General features: G+C 35.2%; 1 protein-coding gene across 8 annotated transcripts in view; it reads left to right on the top strand.

The window, feature by feature from the left end:
• Cpne8 (copine 8) overlaps positions 1-24,957 on the top strand; it is a 236,302-nt gene that overhangs the window by 109,641 nt on the left and 101,704 nt on the right. For all 8 annotated transcript variants that reach the window (XM_087200025.1, XM_004855010.4, XM_021236528.2 and 5 more), the window contains one exon: positions 22,418-22,521. In XM_087200025.1, coding sequence (XP_087056151.1) covers positions 22,418-22,521 — 104 coding nt within the window. The remainder of the gene's footprint in view (positions 1-22,417; positions 22,522-24,957) is intronic.

Here is a 24,957-nt window from a genome sequence, read left to right as displayed (position 1 = left end):
CACAGTGTGTTCGCTGATGTTATTCTTTAATTAATTTGTTATGAAATTTTGATTTATTTTTTCATAGAAGTAAGACTTTAAAAAATATTTTCTTTATTAATATCTACTTGTATTACATGAAATAAAGAATAAATAGTATTAAAATATATCAACACTGCTTTTTAGGTCTGATTATAAGAAATTATCATTTATCTAATCAGTTCTGTTCCTGAAAAAATGTTGAAGAATTATGTGAAATTTTGAAGGAATATTTTTAGTGATTTAAATTTAGTCCTTACTTTAGGGTATTCTTCCTCTCTCAAATTTCTAATTGAATTATTTCAGAATTTATATTAAGTCTATCGCTTGCTTGCTTGGGAAACCCACATTTTAAAAAAGGATCTAAGAGTATGACTGCATGGTCTGTAATTTTACAAAACCAGTATTTTTAGCTTTGATTTGCTCTTCTACCCACTGAATCATGCTTAGTGATGTCACTGTTGACGAGAAATGAAGTGATCGCTGTGGCTGTCCATACTGAAAGCGATGATGAGTTGCCCAATCTAAAGTTAATATTATCTACTTCTTGTCCAACACATCTCTGAGAATTGTGATTTCTGGAGAAAAAATAGTTTGTCCTAGATTATACCTCTAGGGCTTTTTATTTTCAATTTCTTGTTAATGATTTTAGGAACAGAAGCTTCCGAATAATACTAAAAGCTTAATACTTTGACATTGGGCACACATTTTATATAGTTATATATTTTTTCTTTTCTTAAAATTTAGATCAATATAGTGGATTTATTTATATATTTCTGAAAGCTTATATAAGAAAACTATATATTACTAACAAATGATAGAAACTGAGTATTTCAATTGATTATTTGAGGGGTTCTAAGAGGAGAGGGAGGAAGAAAAAGTGAGATAATCATAGGAAACCACAATAACAGGCTTGTGAAGATAATTTAATGAGAATTTAAAAATCTAATTAGTTAAATTATATGCAAATAGAGATCTTCCTATTCTTCATCTTCTGTTGTCTTTGTCTTCTTGGGCTGGTCCTGGCTACCTCCGTCTATTTTCCCACGTGTAAAATACCCAGTACCTACCCACAGTGTACGTAATATTATTAAAGGCATCAGACTGAAACTGAATTTTGGTCTTGCTATAAGTTTGTACTTTGTTTTATCAAACTGCCTGATAGATTCTAAGTTTTACTTCCTGTTTTCAAAGGGGAAAATAGACACCCACAACAGTCTGTGGATAGCAGCTAGAGTATCTAAAACTCTTTCCAGGTCTTATCAACTACCAAACATTAAATCTGTTAATATAATGTATTTTGATGAATTCTCTATATATAAAAAACAAAAATGCTTCACAAAACAATTTTTAAATGCAGTTTTAAAATATTACCTATGATTCCATTTTTCAGTTTTAGTTAAAATGGCACATAGATTTCTATTAGTCTTTTATACCTCTCCTGTCTTGAGTTTGTATATAGTGCTTAGCATTAGAATAGAAAGAGAAAGTTCAAGGTTATAGTGATATTAACATTCTTTTATTTGAACATACTGAGCTGCATTGAGTCTGTGTATAGATACATGAATACCATGATTGGTTCTATATAGTGCCAAGATACCAAGGGCATAGATTGTGTATGGGTAGGAACAGGCTACTTCTTGAGTGTCTTTGACTTTCAATTCTATGATCTTGTTTTGAAGAATGTGGAAATTCTTCTACAAAGATGAACAATACAAATGAAGCAGAGTTTATTACTTACAATCTAAGTTACTTTTATCCCCTTTTCTAATAAAAAAGCTTTAAGAACATCTGGATTATCTTTCAATGAATAAAAATATATTTCTCATATTTCAAACAATAGATTGCTGCTTAGAATATTGGTCTAAAATCATGTTTCTTATATTTCAGTTCTTAGCTACAGCTTTCATGATAATCAGCATCATTAATAATTCCTATAAACTTTGAATTGGAATTTAATTATTATGCTAATATAGTAGACTGCACAAATATTTTCCAACCAATATTGATAGTTATATCTATGCCTTAAATGTATATTTTGGCCATTCAAACTCTGAATGAAATTATTTTATTTCTTACCCAGCACCTTACAAGTCAACATTTATTTTTTCTTTAAAGCTAGTTGTTCTTGTTAACTTTTTAGACAGTGAGCACAGAGTTTGGAATTGAGGTGCATAAATTTCAGTCTTCCCTCTGTCATTATGTAACTGAGCGAGGTTATACACTTGGGGCTTCAGTTTCTGTAAAATACTCATAGCCTGTTTTTAACAACAGTTTATTGAGGGACGACTGACATACAGAAAGCTGTGTTCCTTAATGTATAAATTTGTTGAGTCTGGAGATTAGTACCCATGAAACCATTAGAACAATCTATGCCAAAAACATACTTATTGCCTGCAAAAGTTAAGTTTCTCCCACCTTCTTTATGTATCATTTTTGTTACAATGATAAGAACACTTGACCTAAGGTCTACCCTCTTAGCAAACTTTAAAGTATTCAATAGAGTCTTATTATCTATAATTCCTTTGTTTTATAGATGGCTAGGATTTATTCGTCTTGCAAAACAAACTGGTGGCAAATACTGCATTCTTCTTTTTTTCCTTAAATTCTTTTATTGGTACATTTTAGGTAAACAATACATTTACATTTATCATTGGGTGCTTGTACCTGTACATGATGTTTCTTGGTTCTTAATTTTTTCCCCATTACCTGTGCGCCCTTCACCCCCTCCACCCTTCCCTATTTACATAGACTTTGTTTCCATTTCTTTTTCTTTTCTCATAATTTTTCCTTTCCTTCCTTTCCTTTTCCTTCCCCCTCCCACCACTCCTACCCATTTAGACATTTTCTTCCTATTTCAAATTATCAATTATTGGTTTTAATCATTTTGATTCTTATTTACACTTTCAGTTTCTCACAGGAGAGAAACTATTTGGTATTTACATATGTGTGTCCTATTTATTTCACTTATGAGTATGGCCTCAATATGCATCCACTTAGCTATAAATGACTCTAGTCTCTCATTCTTTATGGGTGAGCAGTGCTCCACTGTATAAAAAACCCCCACATCTTCTTTATCCAGTTTCCAGCTGATGGGCACTTGGGCTGTTTCCAAGCTTTAGCTATTACAAACTGTGCCGCTATAAATAGGTGCGGATATATCGCTGTGGTATGATTCTTTTAATTCTGTTCGGAGATCCCCAGCAGGGGAATAGCTGGGTCAAATGGGACCTCTAGCCCTAGTTCTCTGAGGTAGCTCCATACTGACTTCCACAGTGGTTGCAACAGTCTGCATTCCCACCAACAATGGAGAAGGGTTCCTTTCTTCCCACACCCCTGCCAGCATTTGTTATTGGTTGATTTCTTGATAGCAACCATTCTTTCTGGGGTGAGGTGGAATCTCAGTGTTGTTTTCATCTGCATTTCTTGAATAACCAGTGATGTTGAACATTTTTTCATATATTTATTTGCTTCTTTTAATTCTTTGGCTAAGAAATGTCTGTTCATTTCATATGTCCATTTTTGAATTGTGTTTTAGAATTTAGGGGGTCTGATTTTTTTGAGTTCTTTATATATATTCTAGCTAGGAGTCCTTTGTCTAAGGTAAAGGTGCTAAATTTTTTTTGCCACATTGTAGGTTGTCTCTTAGCTCTGTTGGCAGTTTCTCTTGAAGTGCAGAACCTTTTTAATAAGATGTGATCACAGTTGTTGATTCTTTGTGCTAGTTCCCATGATACTGTGGTTTTGTTCATAAAGTCTTTTCCTATGCCAATGTCTTCAAGAATTCTACCTAACTTATCTTCCAGTAAGTGTTTCTGTCTTAATATTTTCATATTTAATCCGCTTCAATCTTAGTGTAGTGCATGGTGATAGATATGGGTCTAGTTTTAATCTCTGGCAGGTTGAAATCCATTTTTTCCAACACCATTTATTAAATAGGCTATCTTTCCTCCAATGAGGGTGGTTGGCTCTTTTGTCAAAGATGAGTATGTCTGAAGTTGTTTCAGCATCTTGTAATCTATTCCACTGATCCTCAGGTCTGTTTCTTTGCCAGTACCATGCTGTTTTATCACAGTAGCTTTGAAGTATAGTTTCAAGTTGGGGATTGTGGTACACCCAGCCATGTCTCTGTTGCCTACAATTGCTTTTGCTGTTCTAGGTCTCTTCTGGTTCCAAACGAATTTTTGGATTATTTTCTCTAGTTCTGTGAAGTATATCGTTGGAATTTCAAACAGCATTGCATTAAATCTATGGAGTAGTTTTGGAAGGATGGCCATTTTCACTATATTGGTTTTTCCTACCCAGGAACAAGGGATGCCTTTGAATTTTCTTATATCCTCGTCGATCTCCTTTTTCAGAGTGCTGTAGTTTTCAGTATAGAGGTCTTTTGCTTCCTTTGTTAGATTGAGTCCTAGATATTTCACTTTTTTGGATGCTATTGTAAAAGTAATTGTTTCCCTAATTTCTCCCTCAGTGAGTCTGTTATTTGTGCACAAGAAGGCTATTGTTTTTTGAGTGTTGACCTTATATCCAGCTACTCTACAGAATCTGTCAATTAAATCTAAAAGACTTTTGACTGAGTTTTTTGGGTCTTCTTTGTAAAGTATCATATCATCAGCAAATAACGACAGTTTAACTTCTTCTTTTCCTATCTTTATTCCTTTTATGTCTTTCTCTTTTCTAATTGCTGTGGCTAATTTTTCCAGAAGTATATTGAACAGGAGTGGTGATTGTGGGCATCCTTGTCTTGTTCCTGATTTTAGCGTGAAAGTTTTCAGTTTCTGACCATTTAGTTTGATGTTGGCAGTTGGTTTTTTATAGATAGCCTTAATCAGGTTGAGATAAAGACCTTCTATTCCAATTTTCTGTTGGGTTTTTTTCATGAATGGGTGCTGGATTTTGTCGAATGCCTTTTTTGCATCTATTGAGATGATCATATTTTTTTTGTCCTTGACTCTGTTGCTATAGTTCATTATATTTATTGATTTATGAATGTCGAACCATCCTTGCATACCTGGGATAAATCCAACTTGGTCAGTGTGTATGATCTTCTTGATGACCCTCTGTATTCTGTTTGCCAGTATCCTGTTGAGGATTTTTTGCATCTATGTTCATTAGGGAGATTGACCTGTAGTTATCTTTTTGGGTGGGGTCTTTCCCTGGCTTTGAAATCAAAGTAGCACTTGCTTCCAGGAATGAATTTGGAAATATTGCTTCCCTTTCAATTTCCTTGATGAGTTTAAAGAGTAATGATGATAGTTTTTCTTCAAATGTCTTGTAGAATTCAGACCTGGGCTTTTCTTTGTTGGTAAATTTTTTATTATATTTTCAATTTCACTCATTGTAATTGGGGTGTTTAGAATTTCTATATCTTCTTCATTTAACTTTGTCAATTCATATGTATCCAGGAATCTGTCCATTTCTTCTGTGTTTTCCATTTTATTAGAGTACAGGTCCTTGAAGTAGGTATTGATGATCCTCTGGATTTCTTCTGGGTCTGTTGTAACTTTACCTTTTTTGTTCTTGATTGCATAGATTTGAGCCTTTTTTCCCCCCTCTTTTTTGATAAGGTTGGCTAATGGTTTATCAATTTTATTTCTTCTTTTAAAAAACCAACTGTTTAATTCTTTAATTTTCTGTATCATTCTCTTAGTCTCCATTGCGTTGATTTCTGCTCTGATCCTTGTAATTTCCTCTCTTGCATGAGCTTTGGGTTTGTTTTGCTCTTCTTTTTCTAGGAGCTTGAGGTTCTGCATTAGGACATTTATCTGAGTTCTCTCTGTTTTCCTAATACGGGCATTCACTGCTATGAATTTCCCGCATAGAACTGCTTTCATTGTGTCCCATAGATTCCTGTATGTTGTACTGGCATTAGCATTTACTTGTAGAAACTGTCTAATTTCTTCTTTAATTTCCTATGTGACCCATTGGTTGTTCAACAGGGTGTGTTCAATTTCCATGTGTTTGTGGGAGTTTTGTGGTTCCTTATGTTATTGATCTCTAATTTTATTGCACTATCTTCTGATAATATACAGGGGGTAACTTCAATTCTTTTTGTTTGTTTTTTTTTTGGTACTGAGGATCGAACTTGGGACCTTGCGCTTGCGAGGCAGGCACTGGAACCACTGAGCTAAATCCCCGGCCCTCTTTCACATTTACTTAGACATATCCTATGAGCTAGCATGTGACCTATTTTGGAGAATGACTTGTGTGCAGCCAAAAACAATGTGTATTCTGATTTCGTTTGTGGAACACTCTGTAAATATCTATTAAGTCCATTTGTTCAATAGCTTGGTTCAGTTTTAGAATTTCATTGTTAATTTTTTGTCTAGATGATCTGTCCATTTGTGATAGTGGGATATTGAGGTCCCCCACTACAATTGTATTAGTGCTTATTTGTTTTTTCATGTCCATTAATATTTGTTTTGTATAGTTTGGGGCATTTGTATTTGGTGCATACATATTTAGGCTTGTCATCTCTTCCTCTTGGATTGTTCTCTTCACAAGGATATAGTGACCATGTTTGTTTCTCTTAATTAGTTTTGGTTTGAAATCTACTTTGTCTGCAAATAAGATTGCTACCCCTGCTTTTTTCTGGGTTCCTGTTGCATGGAGAACTATTTTCCATCCTTTTACTTTCAATCTATGAATTTTTTTTTTGAGTTACGTGTGTTTCTTGTATACATATTGCTGGATTTTGTTTCTTAATCCATTCTGTCAGTCTATTTCTTTTGATTGGTGAACTGAGGCCATTAACATTGATAGTTATAATTGAGAGATACTGACTCATCCTTGTCATGATGTTTTGCTATTGTTGGCTCTTTTATTTGTTATTTTTTTCCCTCTTTCCCTTTAGTTTCTTACCTTGCCTGGTGGCTCCCCTCTGTTGGGCCTCATGGAATTGTGACCTTCATTGTCTTTTTCTAGAATATTGCTTAGAATTGTTTGGAGTGCTGGTTTGGTGTTCTTGAAATTTTTTAGGTGTTCTTTGTCATGTAAATATCTAATTTCCCCACCAATTTTGAAAGATAATTTTGCAGGATACAATAATCTAGGTTAGAAGCTATTTTCTTTTAGGGCTTGAAATACTTCACCCCAGGCTCTCCTTGATTTGTGGGTTTGTGTTGAGAAGTCTGCTGTGATTCTGATGGGCTTTCCTTTGTAGGTGATGTGTTTCTTTTCTGTCTGTTGTAGGATTTTGTTCTTCTGTTGGGTTTCTGGGATCTTGACTATTATATGTCTAGGTGTAGATTTTTTTTTTCATCATGGCTAGTTGGAGTTCTATATGCCTCACTTATCTGTATGTCCATTTCTCTACCTCTGTCTGGGAAGGTTTTTACTGTTACTTTTGTGAACAGTTTTTTTATGTCAATTGTACTTTCTCCTGTTTTTTCATTGACTCCTATCAGTCTTATGTTATTCTTCTTTGCATCATCTAGCAGCTGCTGCATTGATTTCTCGTGTTCCCTTACTATTTTTTAAGAAATCTCTGTTTTCATGGCCCTTAACTGCAATCCTGTCTTCTATGTCTGATATTCTATCTTCAGATTCCCTTAATCTGCTGTGCATACTTTCAATGGAATTTTTAATCTCCTGAATACTGTTTCAATCTGTTTCATGGATTACATTTCTTTCCTTTGTTGGACGATCCTGGTTTCCTTTTCTTTCTTATGCTGAACATTCATGGCTTCTAGCATGTTTCTGAGCTCATCTATATTTTTATCTGTTTCTGTCCTAGAGCCTCTAATCTTGTCTTTCACTCTACTTACCATCTCTTTAGCTATCTGGGAGATCATTTCTGTTTTGAATTTTTCTAGAGCCTCATTCATCTGTTTTGTTACTTCCTGTGCTATCTGTTCAGGGTGTCCAGGTGGTTGATTATCAGTCTTTTCCACCTCATTTCCCCCAGAATTTGCCTTTTGTGGTGTGGAAGCCTGAGTTTGTGATTTGCTTAAATGTCTTCTCATTTTTGCTTTTGTTACTGTCCTTGGTTTAGTTTCTTGGTTGATACTTTGGAGTTGCTTATTGTAAGTATCTTTGTCGATGTATTTAGAACCCTTATGGAATGATTGCTTCTCAGAGGTGTCTTCCAGATATAGCTGGTCTTTAGGTTTTGAGTCTCTAATGACTCTGAGACTATCTCATTTTCATTTTACCAGGAAGGACCACTGACTAGATCAATCACAACATGTTAGCCCAAGTGATACAATCAGCAACACCATAGCATCAAGTACATCTTAGAAAATGACAATTTGTGGTAGTTATTAATCTGTCACTTTTAACTGTGTGAATTAGATCAAAATCAAGGACTAACCCAACATATCTTTATAGTGAGTAAACTCTTCAATATAGCAACTTTACCCTTTGGAATGGGGAGTTGGAAGGAGTTTAGGAGGGAGGGATAGGTAGGTAGAAGGATAGGGGAGGGTTAACTGTTAGGTCTGAGGACGCAGGTGAGAGAAGGAAAGAAAAGAAAAGAAAAATAAAGAAGAAATATGAATTCAGGCCAGAACAGATGAAGAACAATGTGGGATAGCAAGGGAGCGAGGAAGAGAGAGAGGGAGAAAGAAAGTAGAAGGGAAAGAAAAAAGAGAAAAATAAAAATTTTAACAGAGTAGAAAAAAAATATTAAAAATAAGAGCAAAAAAAATAGTGGTATTTTTGAAAATAACAAATAAAAGATAAAAGTGAAGGAACTTCTTCAGGATATGTCTCTGCTGTCACAATAGACAACATGGGTAACAGTGTGCAGTTATATGTCAGTGAGTCTCATTAAGATAGTCACAGACCCATGAGATTCAGGCAGATTTCTGGCTGCAAGTCCCAAGCTGAGCTCTCTGGCCTCCTGAAAGGTTGAACTGTGCAAGGTTCTATTGCAGGTTCCAGCTGCCTTTCCCCTGAAGATAATCCCGGTTCCAATGGGAGGTGATGATCCCTCCAATTTATTAAGTACAGTGGTCTGCTGTGCCTTTATTGCAGAGATTCTCTTCACTTTTCCAGTGGGCTTCAGTTTTCATCATAGAGCCTGAGAGAGGCCCTCTCCCTGTTGTTCTGTTCTGCAGCTCAGGACAATGGCCTTCCTTTATGTCCCCCTGTGCCTCTGTAGTGTGGAACTAGGTAGCTGCACAGCAAAGAGACCAGAGGAGGCCAGAGGCGGGGGTGGGGGTGGGGGGCTTTGTTGTTTCAGGCAACTGCATGGCCTCCGGGCAGCTGCTGGGTGTGCCTAGGGGGTCCTCACCATCTCCTGGTCACAAGTGGGCATGACCTGCCAGACAGAGCTGGGCTCATTCATTCTGAGGTGCTCTGCCTGTGCGGCTCTTCGGGGCACTGGTGGACGTGCCCTGGGGGTCCTCCAGTACAAATACTCTTATCAGTCAGATCATACTTCAGAGCTCCTTGGGAATCCCTGTGGCCTTCAGAGCCACGGCTAGTGATGCTCGTGACTGGGTGAGCCCATGGGCTCCTCTGTTGGCCCCAGTGGCCCTGCTGTCTGGAGCCCTGCCCACTTCTCTCCACCAAATATTGCATTCTTTGCTTCCATGAATTTGACTGTTTTTACTTCCTTATCTAAGTGATTTTCTCATAGTATTTAACTTTCTGTGTCTTGTTTATTTCACTTACATAGTGTTTCCCATGTTCTAGCTTATTTCACTTACATAATATTCTCAAGATTCACTTGTATTCACAAATGGCAGAATTTCCTTCTTTTTCGAGGCTGAGTAATATCCCTTAATCTATTGATGGACCAATGTGGATAATGCTGTAATGAACATGGGAGGGAGTACAGTTGTCTCTTTGAGATTCTATTTTCAGTTTCTTTTGAAAAACACCCAGAAATGGGATTGCTGTATCATGTGATAGTTTTATTTGTATTTTTTTCATTTTGTTTTGTTTTTGAAACAGGTTCTCACTATCTAGCTCAGACTGTCATTGAACTCACTATTAGTTCAGGCTGGCCCTGAACTCATGGTGATCATCTTGCCTCAGCCTCCCCAGTACTGATATTATAGACATGAGCCACCACGCCTGGCTATTTGTAATTTTTTTAGGAATTTCCATACTGTTTTCTGTTATAGCTGCACTTTCATTCCCACTAACAGTGCACAAGGATTTCCTTTGCTCTCCATCCTCACCAGTACTTGTAATCTTTTCTCTTTGATAATAGCTATTCTAACAGATGTGAGGTGATATCTCATTGTGCTTTTGATTTGCATTCTCAGATGACTAATGATACTGAGCATTTTTCAGGTATTTGTTGAACTTTGTATGTCTTTTTGGAGAATTCCATCCCTTCACCCATTTTTAAATTGAGTTTTTTGAGTTTTATTAATTCCTTATATATTTTGGATATTAATTTTTTTCACAGCTAATTTGCAAATAGATTGTTCTATTGTGTAGGTTGCTTTTTCATTTTGTTGAGTGTTTCCTTTCTGGTGCAGAAGCTTGTTAGTTTGGTATAACCCAACTAGTCTAGGTTAGCTCTTGCAAACTGTGATTTTGGTGTAATATCAAAGAAATGAGAGTCAAGATCAATCACAAGAAGCATTTCCCCTATGTTTTCTTCCAAAAATTCTAATATTCTTATTATTTACCTCAGTTAGATACTGTGTAGGAAAAAAGGACAGCATTTGAGAAATGTAAATATTGTAAATTGTGTGATCACCTTAATTTTCTTAGTGTTACATAGCTTTATCATCTAATCAAATGTCAGAGTAAAATTTAATACAATTTATAAGTCATATTTGGAATGTATTTTGAAAGTATGTTGGAATTATCTACAAACAAATATTTTACTGTCATGATGGATTTATTGATTCATTATTAAAATATATTATAATGTTCCTGGAATGGATGCTTGGAATTCATTGGTGAGAGAAAATAACACAGACACATGTACACACACATCCCAAACAAACAAAGCCCCACCATAACAAGCAACTCTGATCCCTAAGTTTGATGAATATAGAGTGTGGGCAAAAAACAGATATTACTAACCTCACTGTGCAGTTAAAACAAAAAGATGTATGCTAAGTGATTCAAATATATTATGAGAGAATATAATGAACATCTAATTGCTACTAAGTAGTGATAACTGCAGGCCTCTTTGACAGTGTGACATTTAAACTCAGACCAAAGAAGCAGAGGTTTGTCAGCCAGAGGTTAATTCCACCGTTTATGTAAGATACTAAGGTGGTGAAAAGGAATGTGTCTGGGTGTGATGGCCAGGCGCTGGCAGTGGGGGATGCTGTGAAACATTAAAAAGAGGTCTTAAAAATCTGCTAGGGGGTAGTATAAGAGATTAAAAAAAAAACCTCAAGACTTTTCTGCAATGCCAGTGCATTTTAAGGGTATATTTATGGTTATTTTTCATCCAAATTACTTTTTTTTGTGTTAGATACAATGGAATCTCTGCTAAGTTATTCTTAAGTCACTTTTTGTCATGGGGACACAATACCCAACACTGACAAATTAAAAGGAAAAGAGCTTTACTTCGGCCTTAGTCCCTGGTTAGCTAGCTCCAAGGTAAAAATGGCATAATGCAAGGGCCAGGTGCAGGGGAGCTGTTCAGATCATAGTGTTCAGAAGGCAGAGAGAGAGAGAGTGCAGCTGAGCCGGGGAAGGAGATACACCCTTCCAGGCCATGACTACCTGTGACGTGACTCTTCTGACCAAATCCAACCTCTTAAAAACAAGTAAGTTAGATTGTATCCATAAGTCAAACACCTTCCAAAAGCCCTGCCTCTGAACACATCAAAAAGTCTGTGTGTGGGGGGGCCCTTCTTGATCTAAACCATGACATTCTGCTTCTGGGTTCCAGAAGATTCATTTGCATCTCTTGGAGCTGGTCTCTCTAAGAGTTGCCTAGTATTAATGGTTCCAGCATTGCTCAGAAGCCCCAGTCCAAAGTTTCCTCTGAGACTCAAAGCAAACTCTTGGTTGTGAACCCTTGTAAAAAATCAAAACAAAGTCATATACTTTTAACATACAGTGGCACAGGGTAAACATTACACTTCTAAAAGGGAGAAATAATGGGATAAAAAGGAATGGGACCAAAATAAGACATAAACTTAACAGGGCAAACATTAAATCTCATAGCTCTGTTTCCAAAAGACTTTCACTTTTTCGCTTTGAGCCTGAGATGCATAGGGTCTTGTAGATTTCTGAAATACCTTCAGATCATCTTTCCTGTTATCCAAAGTACTTGGCTTCTTTTAATGCTAATGTTTTCAGGAACCAAAACTCTCTGCTTGAACTATGAAGATGCTTCCTTTTTGGCCACTTGCAAAATTTTTCCAATCATTCAACTTGACGTTTTACTCCTGTTTGCTTCTATTGTATGTAAGCCTTGCTAAAAGCTGCAAACAATATCCATGCAGTGGCCTAGCTGTAGGCTGCCTTGAAATTTTCTCAGCCAGCTTAATTAGTCGGCCACCCTTAATCTCAGTCTCCTGCAAAGTCTCAGGACATGAATGAGATGTAGACAAATGTTCTGGCACATAATACACATGGTCTCAGTTTCAATTGCCAACAGAGTCTTTATTCCCACCTGAAACCTTCTTACTCTGGCCTTTACTGTTTACATTTTTATTAAGATTCTTATCTTCTGAGTTTCTGGCTTACACTTTCAAGGGCTTTTATAGCCAGCATCTCCAAACCTTTACAACTTTTCCTGCAAAATGACTTCCAAAAGCTTCTGAACCACATGGTTATATTCATAGCAACATGCCCACTTCTCTGTTACCAAAATCTGTCTATCACTTTCTGGTCACTGAGATACAGTACCTGACACCTGAAACTTAAAGGAGAGGATTGTTTTTGCTCACAGTCACAGTCCATTGTTGGCTGATTCCAAGGCTGAGCAGTCATGGTCATGGTGGAAGGAACTGGGCTGAGGAAGGCAACTCATGTCATGGTGAGCAGGAAACAGAAGGGACAAGCCAGGGAGGGAGATACATGGTTTTAGGTCATGCCCCTAATGACAATCTCTTCCCAGTAGGCCCCACCTTCCAACAAAATGTAGCTGTTTTTTTCCTCTGAAAGTTTATTTATTTATTTATATATATATATATTTTTGTATTAAATTCTTTTATTGGTACATTGTAGGTATACAACACAATTACATTTCTCATTGGGAATTGTACCTTTACATAATGCATCTTGGTTCTTATTTTTTCCCCATTCCTAGCTCTCCCTTCACCCCCTCCACCCTTCCCTATTTGCAAAGACTTTATTTCCATTTTTTCCATTTCTCATCATTTTTCCTTTCCCTTCTTTCCTTTCCCCTGCCCCTCCCACTACCCCTACCCCTTTGGACCTTTTCTTCCTATTTTACATTATCGATTATTCATTCTAATCATTGGTACATTTTAGGTATACAATATAATGACATTCATCATTGGAAATTTGCACCTTTCCATAGTCTCTCTTGGTTCTTATTTTTCACCCTTGCCCAGCCCTCCCTTCAACCCCTCCATTCCTCCCTATTTACAAAGATTTTGTTCCTATTTTTCCATTTTCTCATATTAATCCCATTCCCTTCTATCCTTTCCCCTAGCCCTCCCACTTCTTTCCTCTTTGCCCCTTTTCTTCCTATTTCACATTACCTATTATACATTTAGTCCTTATTTACACTTTCAGTTTCTCACACCAGAGAAACTATTTGGTATTTACACATGTGTATCCTATTTATTTCACTTAAGAGTATCGCCTCAATGTGCATCCACTTAGCTATAAATGTCTCTAATTTCTCATTTTTGATGGCTGAGTAGTACTCCATTTTATAAAAAAACCCCACATTTTCTTTCTCCAGTCTCCAGTTGATGGGCATTTGGGCTGTTTCCAAGTTTTAGCTATCACAAACTGTGCTGCTATGAACATGGGTGCACATATATCACTGTGGTATGATTCTTTTAATTCTTTGGGGAAGATCCCCAGCAATGGAATAGCTGGGTCAAATGAGTACATGTTGCAGCATGTGCACTTCATAGTCATCTTGGGGAGTGGGTATGTGAACATAATATAACTTGATTCTTTTTTTTAATCCCCTTCTCCTTGCCTCCCACCTCCTATAACTCTTTAGCCATTTTCATTCTTGTTGATATTATTAATCTTACCTCATGTTTATGACATAAAGTGTTTATATTCATTGAGGTTATTAGGCTCCTGTACACAGCACATCTTTATTCTACTAATTTCCTTTTCTCTTCCCCCTCTCCTCTCACCTTCAGGTTCCAGGACTCTTTCTTATTTGCAAGATAACTCTTCTCTTCTCTCCTTCTATCTGTCCTTTATTGTCATCTTTACACTTTCCCTTACTCAAAGGAGAGATACTATACAGTGTTTAAGGTTGTGTGTTTTACTTATTTCACTTAACATTATATTTTCCAGGTGCATCCATTTTCCCACAAATGTGTCAAGTTTGTCTTTCTTTATACCTGAGTAGTATTCCATTGTATATAGCTATCACATATTCTTTATCCAGTCATCTGTTGATAAGTTTACAGGCTGTTTTAGGATTTAGCCATTATAAGTTGTGCTGCTATAAACATTGGTATGTGTGCATCACTGACTTTAGCTTTTTTAGGAAACTATCTAGAAGGAGGATAGCCGGGTCATATGGAATTTGTAATATTATTTCTTTGTGAAATATCCATACTGATTTCCATAATGGTTTTACTAATTTACATTCCCACCAACAGTGTCAATAGGTTCCTTTTCATTACAGCCATGCCAGAATTTGCTATTTTTTTACTTCTTGCTGAATGCCATTCTTTCTGGTGTAAGATAGGAACTTAGTGTTGTTTTAATTTGCATTTCTGTAATTGCCAGAGCTGTTGAACATTTTTAAATGTGTTTCTTGGCCATTTGTATGTGTTCCTCTGAGAATAGTCTGTTCATTTCACTTGCCCATTTCTTGATTGGATCTTTTATTTTAGGTAGTCTAATATTTGTGAGTTCTTTTTATATTCTAGATATTAGTCCTCTTTCTGAGGAATAGTTCTTGAAAGTTTTTCCCATTCTAAAGATTGTCTCTTCACTTAACTAATTGAATCCTTTGCTATGCAGAAGCTTTTTAATTGGATGTAATCCCTTATGTTGATTCTTGCTTTTATATCTTGTTCAATTGTGGTTCTGTTTAGGAAATCCTTTCTTACACCTGTGAAATCAAGTGTTCTACTTATTTTATCTTCCAGGAAATTTAATGTTTCGATCTTTGATCCATTTTAATTTTAGCTTAGTACGTGGTGACAGATATAGGTCCAGTTTTAATCTTTTGGACACAGAACCACTTGTTAACTAGGCTACCTTTCCTCCAACATGTGCTCCTGGTCCTTTCTCAAAGATCAAGTACCTGAATGTACCTGAGGAGTCCACTGATCCATATATTGATGTTGATTTTTGTTTCAGTATCATGCTTTTTTTTTTTTTTAACTTTTGGAGGACTTTTTCTTTCTAAATTAATTTTGTTGATACACTTTAGGTGTACAATACAATGACAGTCATCATTGGAAATGTGCACGTTGACATAATCTCTCTTGGTTCTTATTTTTTCCCCCTTCCCCTGCTCTCCTTTCAGCCCCTCCATCTCTCCCTATTTACAAAGACTTTGTTTCCATTTTTTTCATTTTCTTGTATTAATTCCATTCCCTTCTTTCTTTTCTCCTACCCTTCCCACTTCTCCTTTCCTTTGCACCTTTTCTTTTATTTCACATTATCTATTATACCTTTTAGTCCTTATTTACACTTTCAGTTTCTCACAATAAAACTATTTGGTATTTACACGTGTGTCTTATTTATTTCACTTAAGAGTATCTCCTCAATGTGCATCCATTTAGCTATAAATGTCTCTAATTTCTCATTTTATATGGCTGAGTAGTACTCCTTTTTATAAAAAAAAAAACACACACATTAACTGCGCAGGTGCAAGGACCCAAGTTTGATCCCTGGTACCAAAAAAAAAAAAATGAAAAACCACATTAAATAACCTGATGCTGAACCTCAAGCTTCTAGAAAAAGAAGAGCACGACAAACCCAAAGCTCATACAAGGGAGGAAATTATAAAGATCAGAGCAGAAATCTATGCTGTGGAGACCAAGAGAATGATACAAAAAAATCAATGAAGCCAAGAGTTGGTTCTTTGAAAGAATAAACAAAATTGACAAACCCTTAGCCAAACTTATCAGAAAAAGGAAAGAAAAGGCCCAAATCCATGCAATTAGGAATGAGAAGGATAAAATTATAGGAGACCCAGCAGAAATCCAGAAGATCATCAATACCTACTTCCAGAACCCATACACAAATAAGATGGAAAATACAGAAGATACGCTGTTTTTATCACTGTTGCTTTGTTGGGTAGCTTGAAGTCAGGTATCATAATGCCTCCTGTTTTCCTCTTGATCCTCAAGATTGCTTTTGGTGTTCTGGATCTCTTCCGGTCCATATGAATTTTAGGATTACTTTTTCTAGTTTTGTGAAGTGTATTGTTGGTATTTTAATTGGCACAGCACTGAAGCTGTATAACACTTTTTCAGAGTAGGGCCATTTTGACAATATTGGTTCTGGCTATTCAGGAGCAGGGGACATCTTTCCATTTTCTGATGTCCTCCTCTTCAGTCTCTTTCTCAGAGTACTGTAGAAGTCTTTCATTTCCTTGGTTACTTTTATTCCTCAGTGTTTCATTTTTCTTGAAGATATGCTGAGTGGAATTGTTTTCATAATTTCCTTCTCATTGAGTGCCCTCATGATCCAATCACCTTTAAAAAGCCATGCTTTGAGTCGCGCTGAGAACACCGAATCAGCGGAAGGAAGCTCCCCCACTGCCATCCCAAGCATCTAGGGCAGAGAAGCTGAGCTGGTCCCAGAACCCAGAAGGAAGCTCCCCTACCGCCATCCCAAGCTCCTAGGGCAGAGAAGCTGAGCTGGTCCCAGCACCCGGAAAGAAGCTTCCCCACTGCCATCCCAAGCACCTAGGGCAGAGAAGCTGAGCTGGTCCCAGAACCCAGAAGGAAGCTCCCTCGCTGCCATCCCAAGCTCCTAGGGCAGAGAAGGTGAGCTGCATGGGCACCAGAAACACCCCCCCCCCCGCCGTGGAAATGAGAAGACACGTAGAAAAACCTCAAAAACAGACTTCCAGATCACCTGCAGCAACCCCAAAGGGAAATGAGATGAAACAATCTGATACTCAACCACCTGGACTCTCTGAACTGGCAATAAAAGAGGATATGGGAAAAATGAAATCAGAAATAATTACTCAGATAACAGCAAAGATTTTGCTCATGGTGCAGGACATGATTAATAAATCTAGAGAGGACACAGATAAAAAAAATAGAGGATATGAGGAACATGATGGAATCCCAACATAGGAAACCAATGGAATCCATAAAACAGATGCAAACAGATTTCCAAGAGATTAAAAACTCCATCGAAAGTCTGCGCAGCAGAATGAACCAATGTGAGGATAGAATTTCAGATATAGAAGAAAAGATTGCAATTAGTGACCAGGAAAAGAAAAATTGCTTTAAAATTGTAAAGAAACACGAGAAATTAATCCAGCAGCTGCTAGACGATGCAAAGAAGAATAACATAAGACTGATTGCAGTCAATGAAGAAAGAGGAGAGAGTGCAGATGACATAAAAACACTCTTCACAGAAGTGATGGCAGAAAACTTCCCAAGGAGGGGAAAAGAACTTGACATACAGATAAGTGAGGCATATAGGACTCCAAATAGCCTTGATCAAAAAAAATCTACACATAGGGATATAACAGTTAGGATTCCAGAAATCCAAGAGAAGAAAAAATTCTACAAGCAGTGAGAGAAAAGAAACAAATCACATACAAAGGAAAGCCCATCAGAATCACAGCAGACTTCTCAATGGAAACCCTCAAGGCAAGAAGAGATTGGAGTGATGCGTTTCAGGCTCTAAAGGAAAACAGCCTCCAACCCAGATTGATGTACCCTGCAAAACTATCTTTCAAAATTGATGGAGAAGTAAGATACTTTCATGATAAAGAGCACCTCAGGAACTTCATGAATATCAAACCAGCACTCCAAAAAATTTTAGACAATACCCAAGGAAAAGACAATGGGGATCACAACCCCCGGGAAACCCAGCAGAATGAATCCATTGGGCATGACAAATTAAACGCAAAGGGGAAGAATCCAACAAAAAGAAAAAGTTATGACAAGGCTTTTAAAACTTTTAACTTCATCTCCCTAATGAGTGTATAATTCAATTTTATTATTGTACTGATTAGTATTTTTCTGATTCTAGAGTTGCACACCTTTCTTTGTGCTATACTGGCTATTTATCATCTTCTTATGTCTATGTTTTAATTGGGTTGTCTATTAATGAGCTCTAAGAATTCTTTATTCTGGTCATAGGTTATATGCATTATAAATATGGTCTGTTTAAGGACTACTTTTCATTTTAATGATGTCATTTAAAGTTCTAAATTTTGATGGAATCTCATTTATCAATTTTTTTCTTCTATACATCATGTCTTTTGTGTACTAGGTAGTTCTTGCATACCTTGAATTCATAAACATTTTCCCTTTTAATTTCTTCTTAAAGTTTTATACTTTTAGGCTTTCATATTTAGGTTCATAGATCCCTTCAAGTTATTTTCATGTATGGAAATAAAGGGTTGAGGTTAATTTTTTATATGCAGATACCAGGTGTTCTAGTGCCATTTTCTGAAAACACTATCTCTTCCTCGGCCCTTGAATTGAGTTTATATTCTATAAAATGCTAATGTTAAATAATCTTTCAAAACTCAGTGGACCATATATGTGTGGTTCTATTTCTAGATTGTCTGTTTTATTCCAGTGATCTATATGTCTTTCCTTACACCAACACTGCCCTGATTACTGTAGCTTTAGAAGAAGTCTTAAAATTAGGTACTAATCGTCTTCCAACACTTTTTGTTTTTGTTTTTGTTTTTGGCTTTTCTGGGTCCTTTGTACTCCTACATAACTTTTAAATTTCAACATCCAATTCTTCATTTATAGCAAGTATACACAGACCTGAAGTTTTATATATACCTTGTGTTTTCTAATCCTGCTAAATTCAAATACAAGTTCTAGCAGCCCCTAGAGATTTCTTAGTATTTTCTCTGTAGATGATCATTTCATCTACATATAAAGATTTTGCTTCTACCTTGCCAGTCCTATCCTAATTGTGTCATTTTATTGCCAGACTATTTTGGTTGGGCCTAGGTTTCAAAGTTTAATGGACAGAAAAGAGTAAGCATATCTGCCCTTGTTCCCCACCTTAAGGAGAAAGCATTGTATCTTCTCCATTCATATAAGGCGTTCTCATTGGAAGTATGAAGTACATGTCTTTAATCTGTTGAGAAGGTTCTGTTCTGCTCCTAGTCTCCTGATAGCTTTTACCATGAACAGCTATAGAATTTAGTCCAATACTTTTTCTCCAACTAGTGACAGGATCATATGGCTTTTTCCTTTCCTCTGTTAAAATGATGACTTATAGGGGTGGATCTTCCAATGCTGAACCAACACTGCCATCCCTATAACAAAACCACTTTCTACATACTGCCAGATCTGATTTCTAAGCGTTTGTTTTGTTAAACAAATTTCTATCTATGTTCATACGTTTTTCTTCTATTATCTTTATCCAGTTTTAGGATTAGCACCATGTTGAGTTCCTTAAATGAGGGGAGAAGTGTTCGTTCTTTTTTCTGCTTTAATTGTTTGATATAATTTATTAGTTAAAATGTTTATGAGCCTGCTGTTGTCATATAGGTAGGTTTTCAAGCTAGGAATATACTTTCTTTAATAGGTGCTATTCAAATTTTATATTTGCTCCGGAATTAGTTTCATTAATTTGTCTTCCAAGATACTTCTTAGAAGTTGTCAAATTTATTTCAAAACAGATTTTTGAAATATGCTTTCTATATCCTTTAAAATTCTGTAAAATCTGTGGTAATGTCTCCTAGATCTTGATATTGTAATTTGAAAAATGTATAATTGATATTGTGTAACAGGAAGAAAAGGTCTAAAGGATCAGGAGAAGTGGGAGGGGTAGGGGAAAGGAAAAAAGGGGAAAAAAATATGAGAAAAGGAAAACAATGGAAACAAAGTCTTTGTAAATAGGGAAGGGTGGAGGGGGTGAAGAGAAGGCAGGGGATGTGGGAAAAAATAAGAACCAAGAGACTCATGTAATGGTACAAGATCCCAGTGATGAATGTAACTTTTTTTTATACCGAAAATGTACCAATAAACTTAATGGGGAAAAAAAAAATGGAAAACTTTATACTTTCCAATGAGAATTCAAATAAAAAAAAAGCCATGCCTTTTTGTGCATGAGGGCTTTGGGTGTCATTCTCTATCCCACCTGTGTAATTATAAAAATGTATTTTTCCCAGCATGACTGTATGTGTTATCTTGCATTCATTAAAAGACATTATTTTTAATTAGCTAATAATTTTGTAAGAAATAAAAATAAAATTTGAAGTTGAAATCTTCGTTTATGTTTCCCAACGATTGTCATAAATTTTCTACCTTCATAACAATAAATCTCTTTGACATTTTATTAACAATGTGATACATATACATTTTATCCTTTATACATTTGAAATATATTAGAATGTTTCTCAGAATCATGTTTTGGTTTAGGTGCTTTGAAAGATCATGTATAAAGGAGTGATGTTTTTGTGTCAACAATGTCAGTGTAATTTCCCTGAATTTGTTTCTGCAAATTCACTCTCACTTACATATATGTGGAGATTAAGAGTTTTGAAAACAAACAAAAGAAAAGAGAAACAATCTTACCTTCTCAATCCTGCCCTTAATTTTATAGTTTGATTATTGAAGGTAATCCTCTAATTGTTTCCTTAGTATTTTTAAAAAAATCTTTTACTTACAAATTTGGAAAATTGTCAATTGAGACTTCTCTTTGCTATCAGGGATCGAACTTGGGACCTTGCGCTTGCGAGGCAGGCACCAGAACCACTGAGCTAAATCCCCAGCCCCACTTGAGGCTTTTGAAATAAGAGTGATGTCTGCATTGTTCTTGCCTGTATTCTTTTAATTTTCCCTAAAATGTGTATTTTCTGTATTCCTGCCTATGGTGTATTTCTTGCTTTATTATAACTCTGACAGCAGTTATCTTCTACATGATAGTGTAAAATAATAGTATAGACTTCTGAAAATGGGAAATCTAGAACTGTGGCTTTTCCAAGGGCAGAGATTGTGTTACCACCTTGCTCCAAGATCCCAACTTCAATATTGCTAAAGAAATGTTTGCAAAGTAAATGAATGAATGAATGAAAAAAATTGAAATAACATCATTTTTTAATAAGTCTTTTGAAACCACTGGAAAAAACTAATGAGAATGTATGTGGATAATTAATAAGTATTGCTGAGCTCCACAAAAATAAATAAGTAGAGAAGAGGACAATGACTTTTTAGACATTGTTAACATTTCCACCAAATAGTATTTGAACTATGACCTCTTGAAATTAATCTGAAGTACTTCACTATGTCACCTCTTCCCCCAAATTTTTATCATCTCCTTTCAGTTATAAAACACAAAAAACCCTATAAATATTGATTTTAATTTAAATAGTTAAGTATTTTCTACCTAAAAAATGCTTATACTTTGCATAATTAAATTAAACATTTAACTGTTGATTATGATACCCTGAAATCGTTTAGCTTATGAGTGCTTGGGTATGTAAATTGGTGAGAAAGATTGATATAGCATAATAATTAACGTACAGCTATTTCGTAGAAGAAAATGAAAATGCTTTATTTTTCTCGAAGCTCAGTTATAATAGAAATTATTTTAAATATAACTGTTCAGACACTGTGGTAATTGTTTATAATTAAGGGAGCCCCCCCATCACAAATATGCAAGCATACACAGAAACACACTTTAGGTTGTAAACTATTTTGTCAGAGTCTGTCATGTTGATATCAAATCATCATTAGATGATTAGTACATGTGCTATATTAACATCTCAATATCTAATGCACAGTAGGTAGATGCTTACTAAATATTTTCTAAGTAAAAAGGAATTTTAAAAAAAATTTTGTTGTAGAAATGTGTACCTGAATAATTGAAAATAAGAATGAAGATCCCATATTATAACATTGAGTATCCAGAGTCATTTGTTAGTCATCTTGTATCTTAATATTGCTTTTTTGGATGAAATGCTAAAAGTTTTTGAGAAGCAGTAGTTTTATAACTTGAATGTAAATTTCTAGAGAAAATTTTAAAGTTGTACAATCCTTCAAAAAGCAATTTTATGTTATTTGCAATTCTCCTATGCTTGGCTATTTGCATTAAAATGAAAAAATTGTTAAGTCTTGTTTGATAACTGCAGTTTTTAGTTATTTATAACCCAGCTTTTGAGATATTTTATTAATTTTTATAGGATGCTGTTTTGATGCAATTTTGTGCAAACAAATTGGACAAGAAGGATTTCTTTGGAAAATCAGATCCTTTTCTTGTATTTTATCGAAGCAATGAAGATGGCAGGTAGATTTATCTTTTATTTATTTTAACTCTATGGTAAGAGTGACATTTCAATTATTATTTTTGTCAAAGAAGCTCATTAAATTGATAAATGGAAGAAAATATTTTGGTGTTTTAAAAATTGTTGCTTTTTATATCCCAATGAAAAAATGTGTAACTTCGTAAACATTTTATATGTTATGTTTATATCATGTTACTTAAAAATGAATGATTTTCAGTTTCATGGAAACAGTATCATTTACTTTTCATATAATTATTAAATTGCCTTATGTCTTAGTTACTTTCTTGTTGCTGGGACACAGTACAACACATTCACTACTTTAAGTAGGAAAGGTTTATTTTGGCTCACATTTTGTAGAGGTTTCAGTCCACAGTCCAAGGCAGGGTGGCAGGGCAGTGGAGCATCCCAGAGGAGAAAGAATGCAGACAAAGAGAGGAAGAAATACACCCTTTCAGGCCACACCCCTATTGACCCATCTCCTCCAACTGGGCTTCACCTCCCAAATTATTTTTAGATATAAACTCCTTGGTGGACAAGTGCATTGAGGAGTATCACCCCCATGATCCAGTTGCCTCCCCAAAGCCCCACCTATGAGCTCACAAAGCTTTGGGGGAACATCTGGATATAAACCACAACATCTTAATAGTGGGCAAGAATGGCATTTTATAAAAACCTAAAATGCTGAAAGAAATGTATTTTATTATATAATTGAACAATTAAACCATTTTCTTGGAGAAGGAACTAGATTATATGATTTGTCTTTTATGCTACAGTGTTTTTTCCTGTGATATCTGAGTCTAAAATTCAACAAAATTGTTCACTATGTAAATTTGGATATTTTTGCTTGTAAGAATGATTGTTTTCTATATAGTTTGAATACATATTTATGAGTTATGAGAGACTAATTTGATGCATATGAATCTACCATTAAATTTACTTGACAATTTGTATGGGACTTTTATTGTACTGTTGGTATCGTAGAGAAAGTTCACTGGTCAAAAATGAGGTTAAGGTTCTGTTGCCAAGTTTGATTATGACCTTGATACTTCATGGCTATAGGACCATCAGCAACTTTTTAAATGTGTTAAGGCTCAGTTTTTTCAACTATAAAATGATGTGATCATCATAGCTATCTCATAGTGTTGTCAAAAGAAATGAGTTACTATGCAGAAAACATTTAGAAGTTTCTTGGACATGTAAGAAGAACTAGAACATTAACTATTTGTATTGTTTTATAGTATAACATTTCCTTTTTTGGTTGCAACAGTATGTATAATAAAATACTATGTAAAAAGAAAATATTATTTCTCTGAACATTAAGAAGCAAGAGTATTAGAATGAAAAATATCTGTCATTATTGTTACACTTGTAAACAAAATTAAACGATATTAATATGATGTAGTATAAATTTGTAAAGTTACATAAACATAAAAAGTTTGCTCTTTAAATTGAATACGTTAGGCAGTTTTAAATGACCCATAATTTATTATGGGATTTTTGTTGATGCAGGCTGAATAACCGTTGGATATTTTTGTTATGCTGCCATGTTATTTGATTTTGCATAGTCATGTTTGCCAGTCATTCAGAGTTAGAGAGAAACTAAAGAATGGTTTAAAATTCTGGAGTCATAATATTGTCTCCTCTGAACTGAATTACTTACTTTGGTTTTGTGGATTTTCTATATTCGTTTTTTTGTTTGTTTGTTTTTTGGGTTTTTGAGACAGACTCTCCCTATGTTGTCCAGGCTGGCCTTGATGTGTCACTCAGGCTGGTCTTGAGCTCACTGTGTAGCTTAGGCTGGCCTCAAACTCTCAGCTGTCATCTTGCCCTGGCCTCCTGAATGCTGAGATTATAGGCATGTGCTACCACATCCAGCTACTTTTATTCTTATTAGTTTTATTTGTAAAGCTGTAAAGTCATAAGATTTCTATTTCTCACACATTTAGTGCTACTGGTAGTGCTTTCATTACAAAATTTTATTATGCTTGTAAAAATGATATTCATTCATTCAATGAAATATAAGTATTAGGAGAAAAGTATAACTAATGCAAAAATCCCAAATCATTTAAAGCAATTGTTAAAATTTGGTAAATCTCATTTAAGAAAGCTTTTTGTGTATATTTATACCCTGGTATTTACAAACTAGTTCACCAGCTAGATCCAAATACATGTATTAATAAATATATGTTAGAACATTAATATAGGTAATTTTGCTGATATCTGAATGAGTATGTATACCTCACTTTTTTCCTGTTTTCAAATCTAGAGATTTTTGGTTTACTTTGAATTTATTTTAATATAGAAGTGTTTCAAAAACTGTTAACTGGTGTATTTGGGCTCATTTTACAAGAAAAAGTAAAACATTAATTGAAAAGCTTTGTAATATGTGATTATAAATTCTTATTTTCTTCTTTTTACATCTATTAACTTGACCTATA

This window comes from Heterocephalus glaber, unplaced genomic scaffold (genome assembly GCF_053883595.1).
Source record: "Heterocephalus glaber isolate CG9 unplaced genomic scaffold, H.glaber_assembly_v1.0 deba00001733, whole genome shotgun sequence".
Taxonomy (NCBI): domain Eukaryota; kingdom Metazoa; phylum Chordata; class Mammalia; order Rodentia; family Bathyergidae; genus Heterocephalus; species Heterocephalus glaber.
This window is presented reverse-complemented; position numbering and strand designations above follow the sequence as displayed.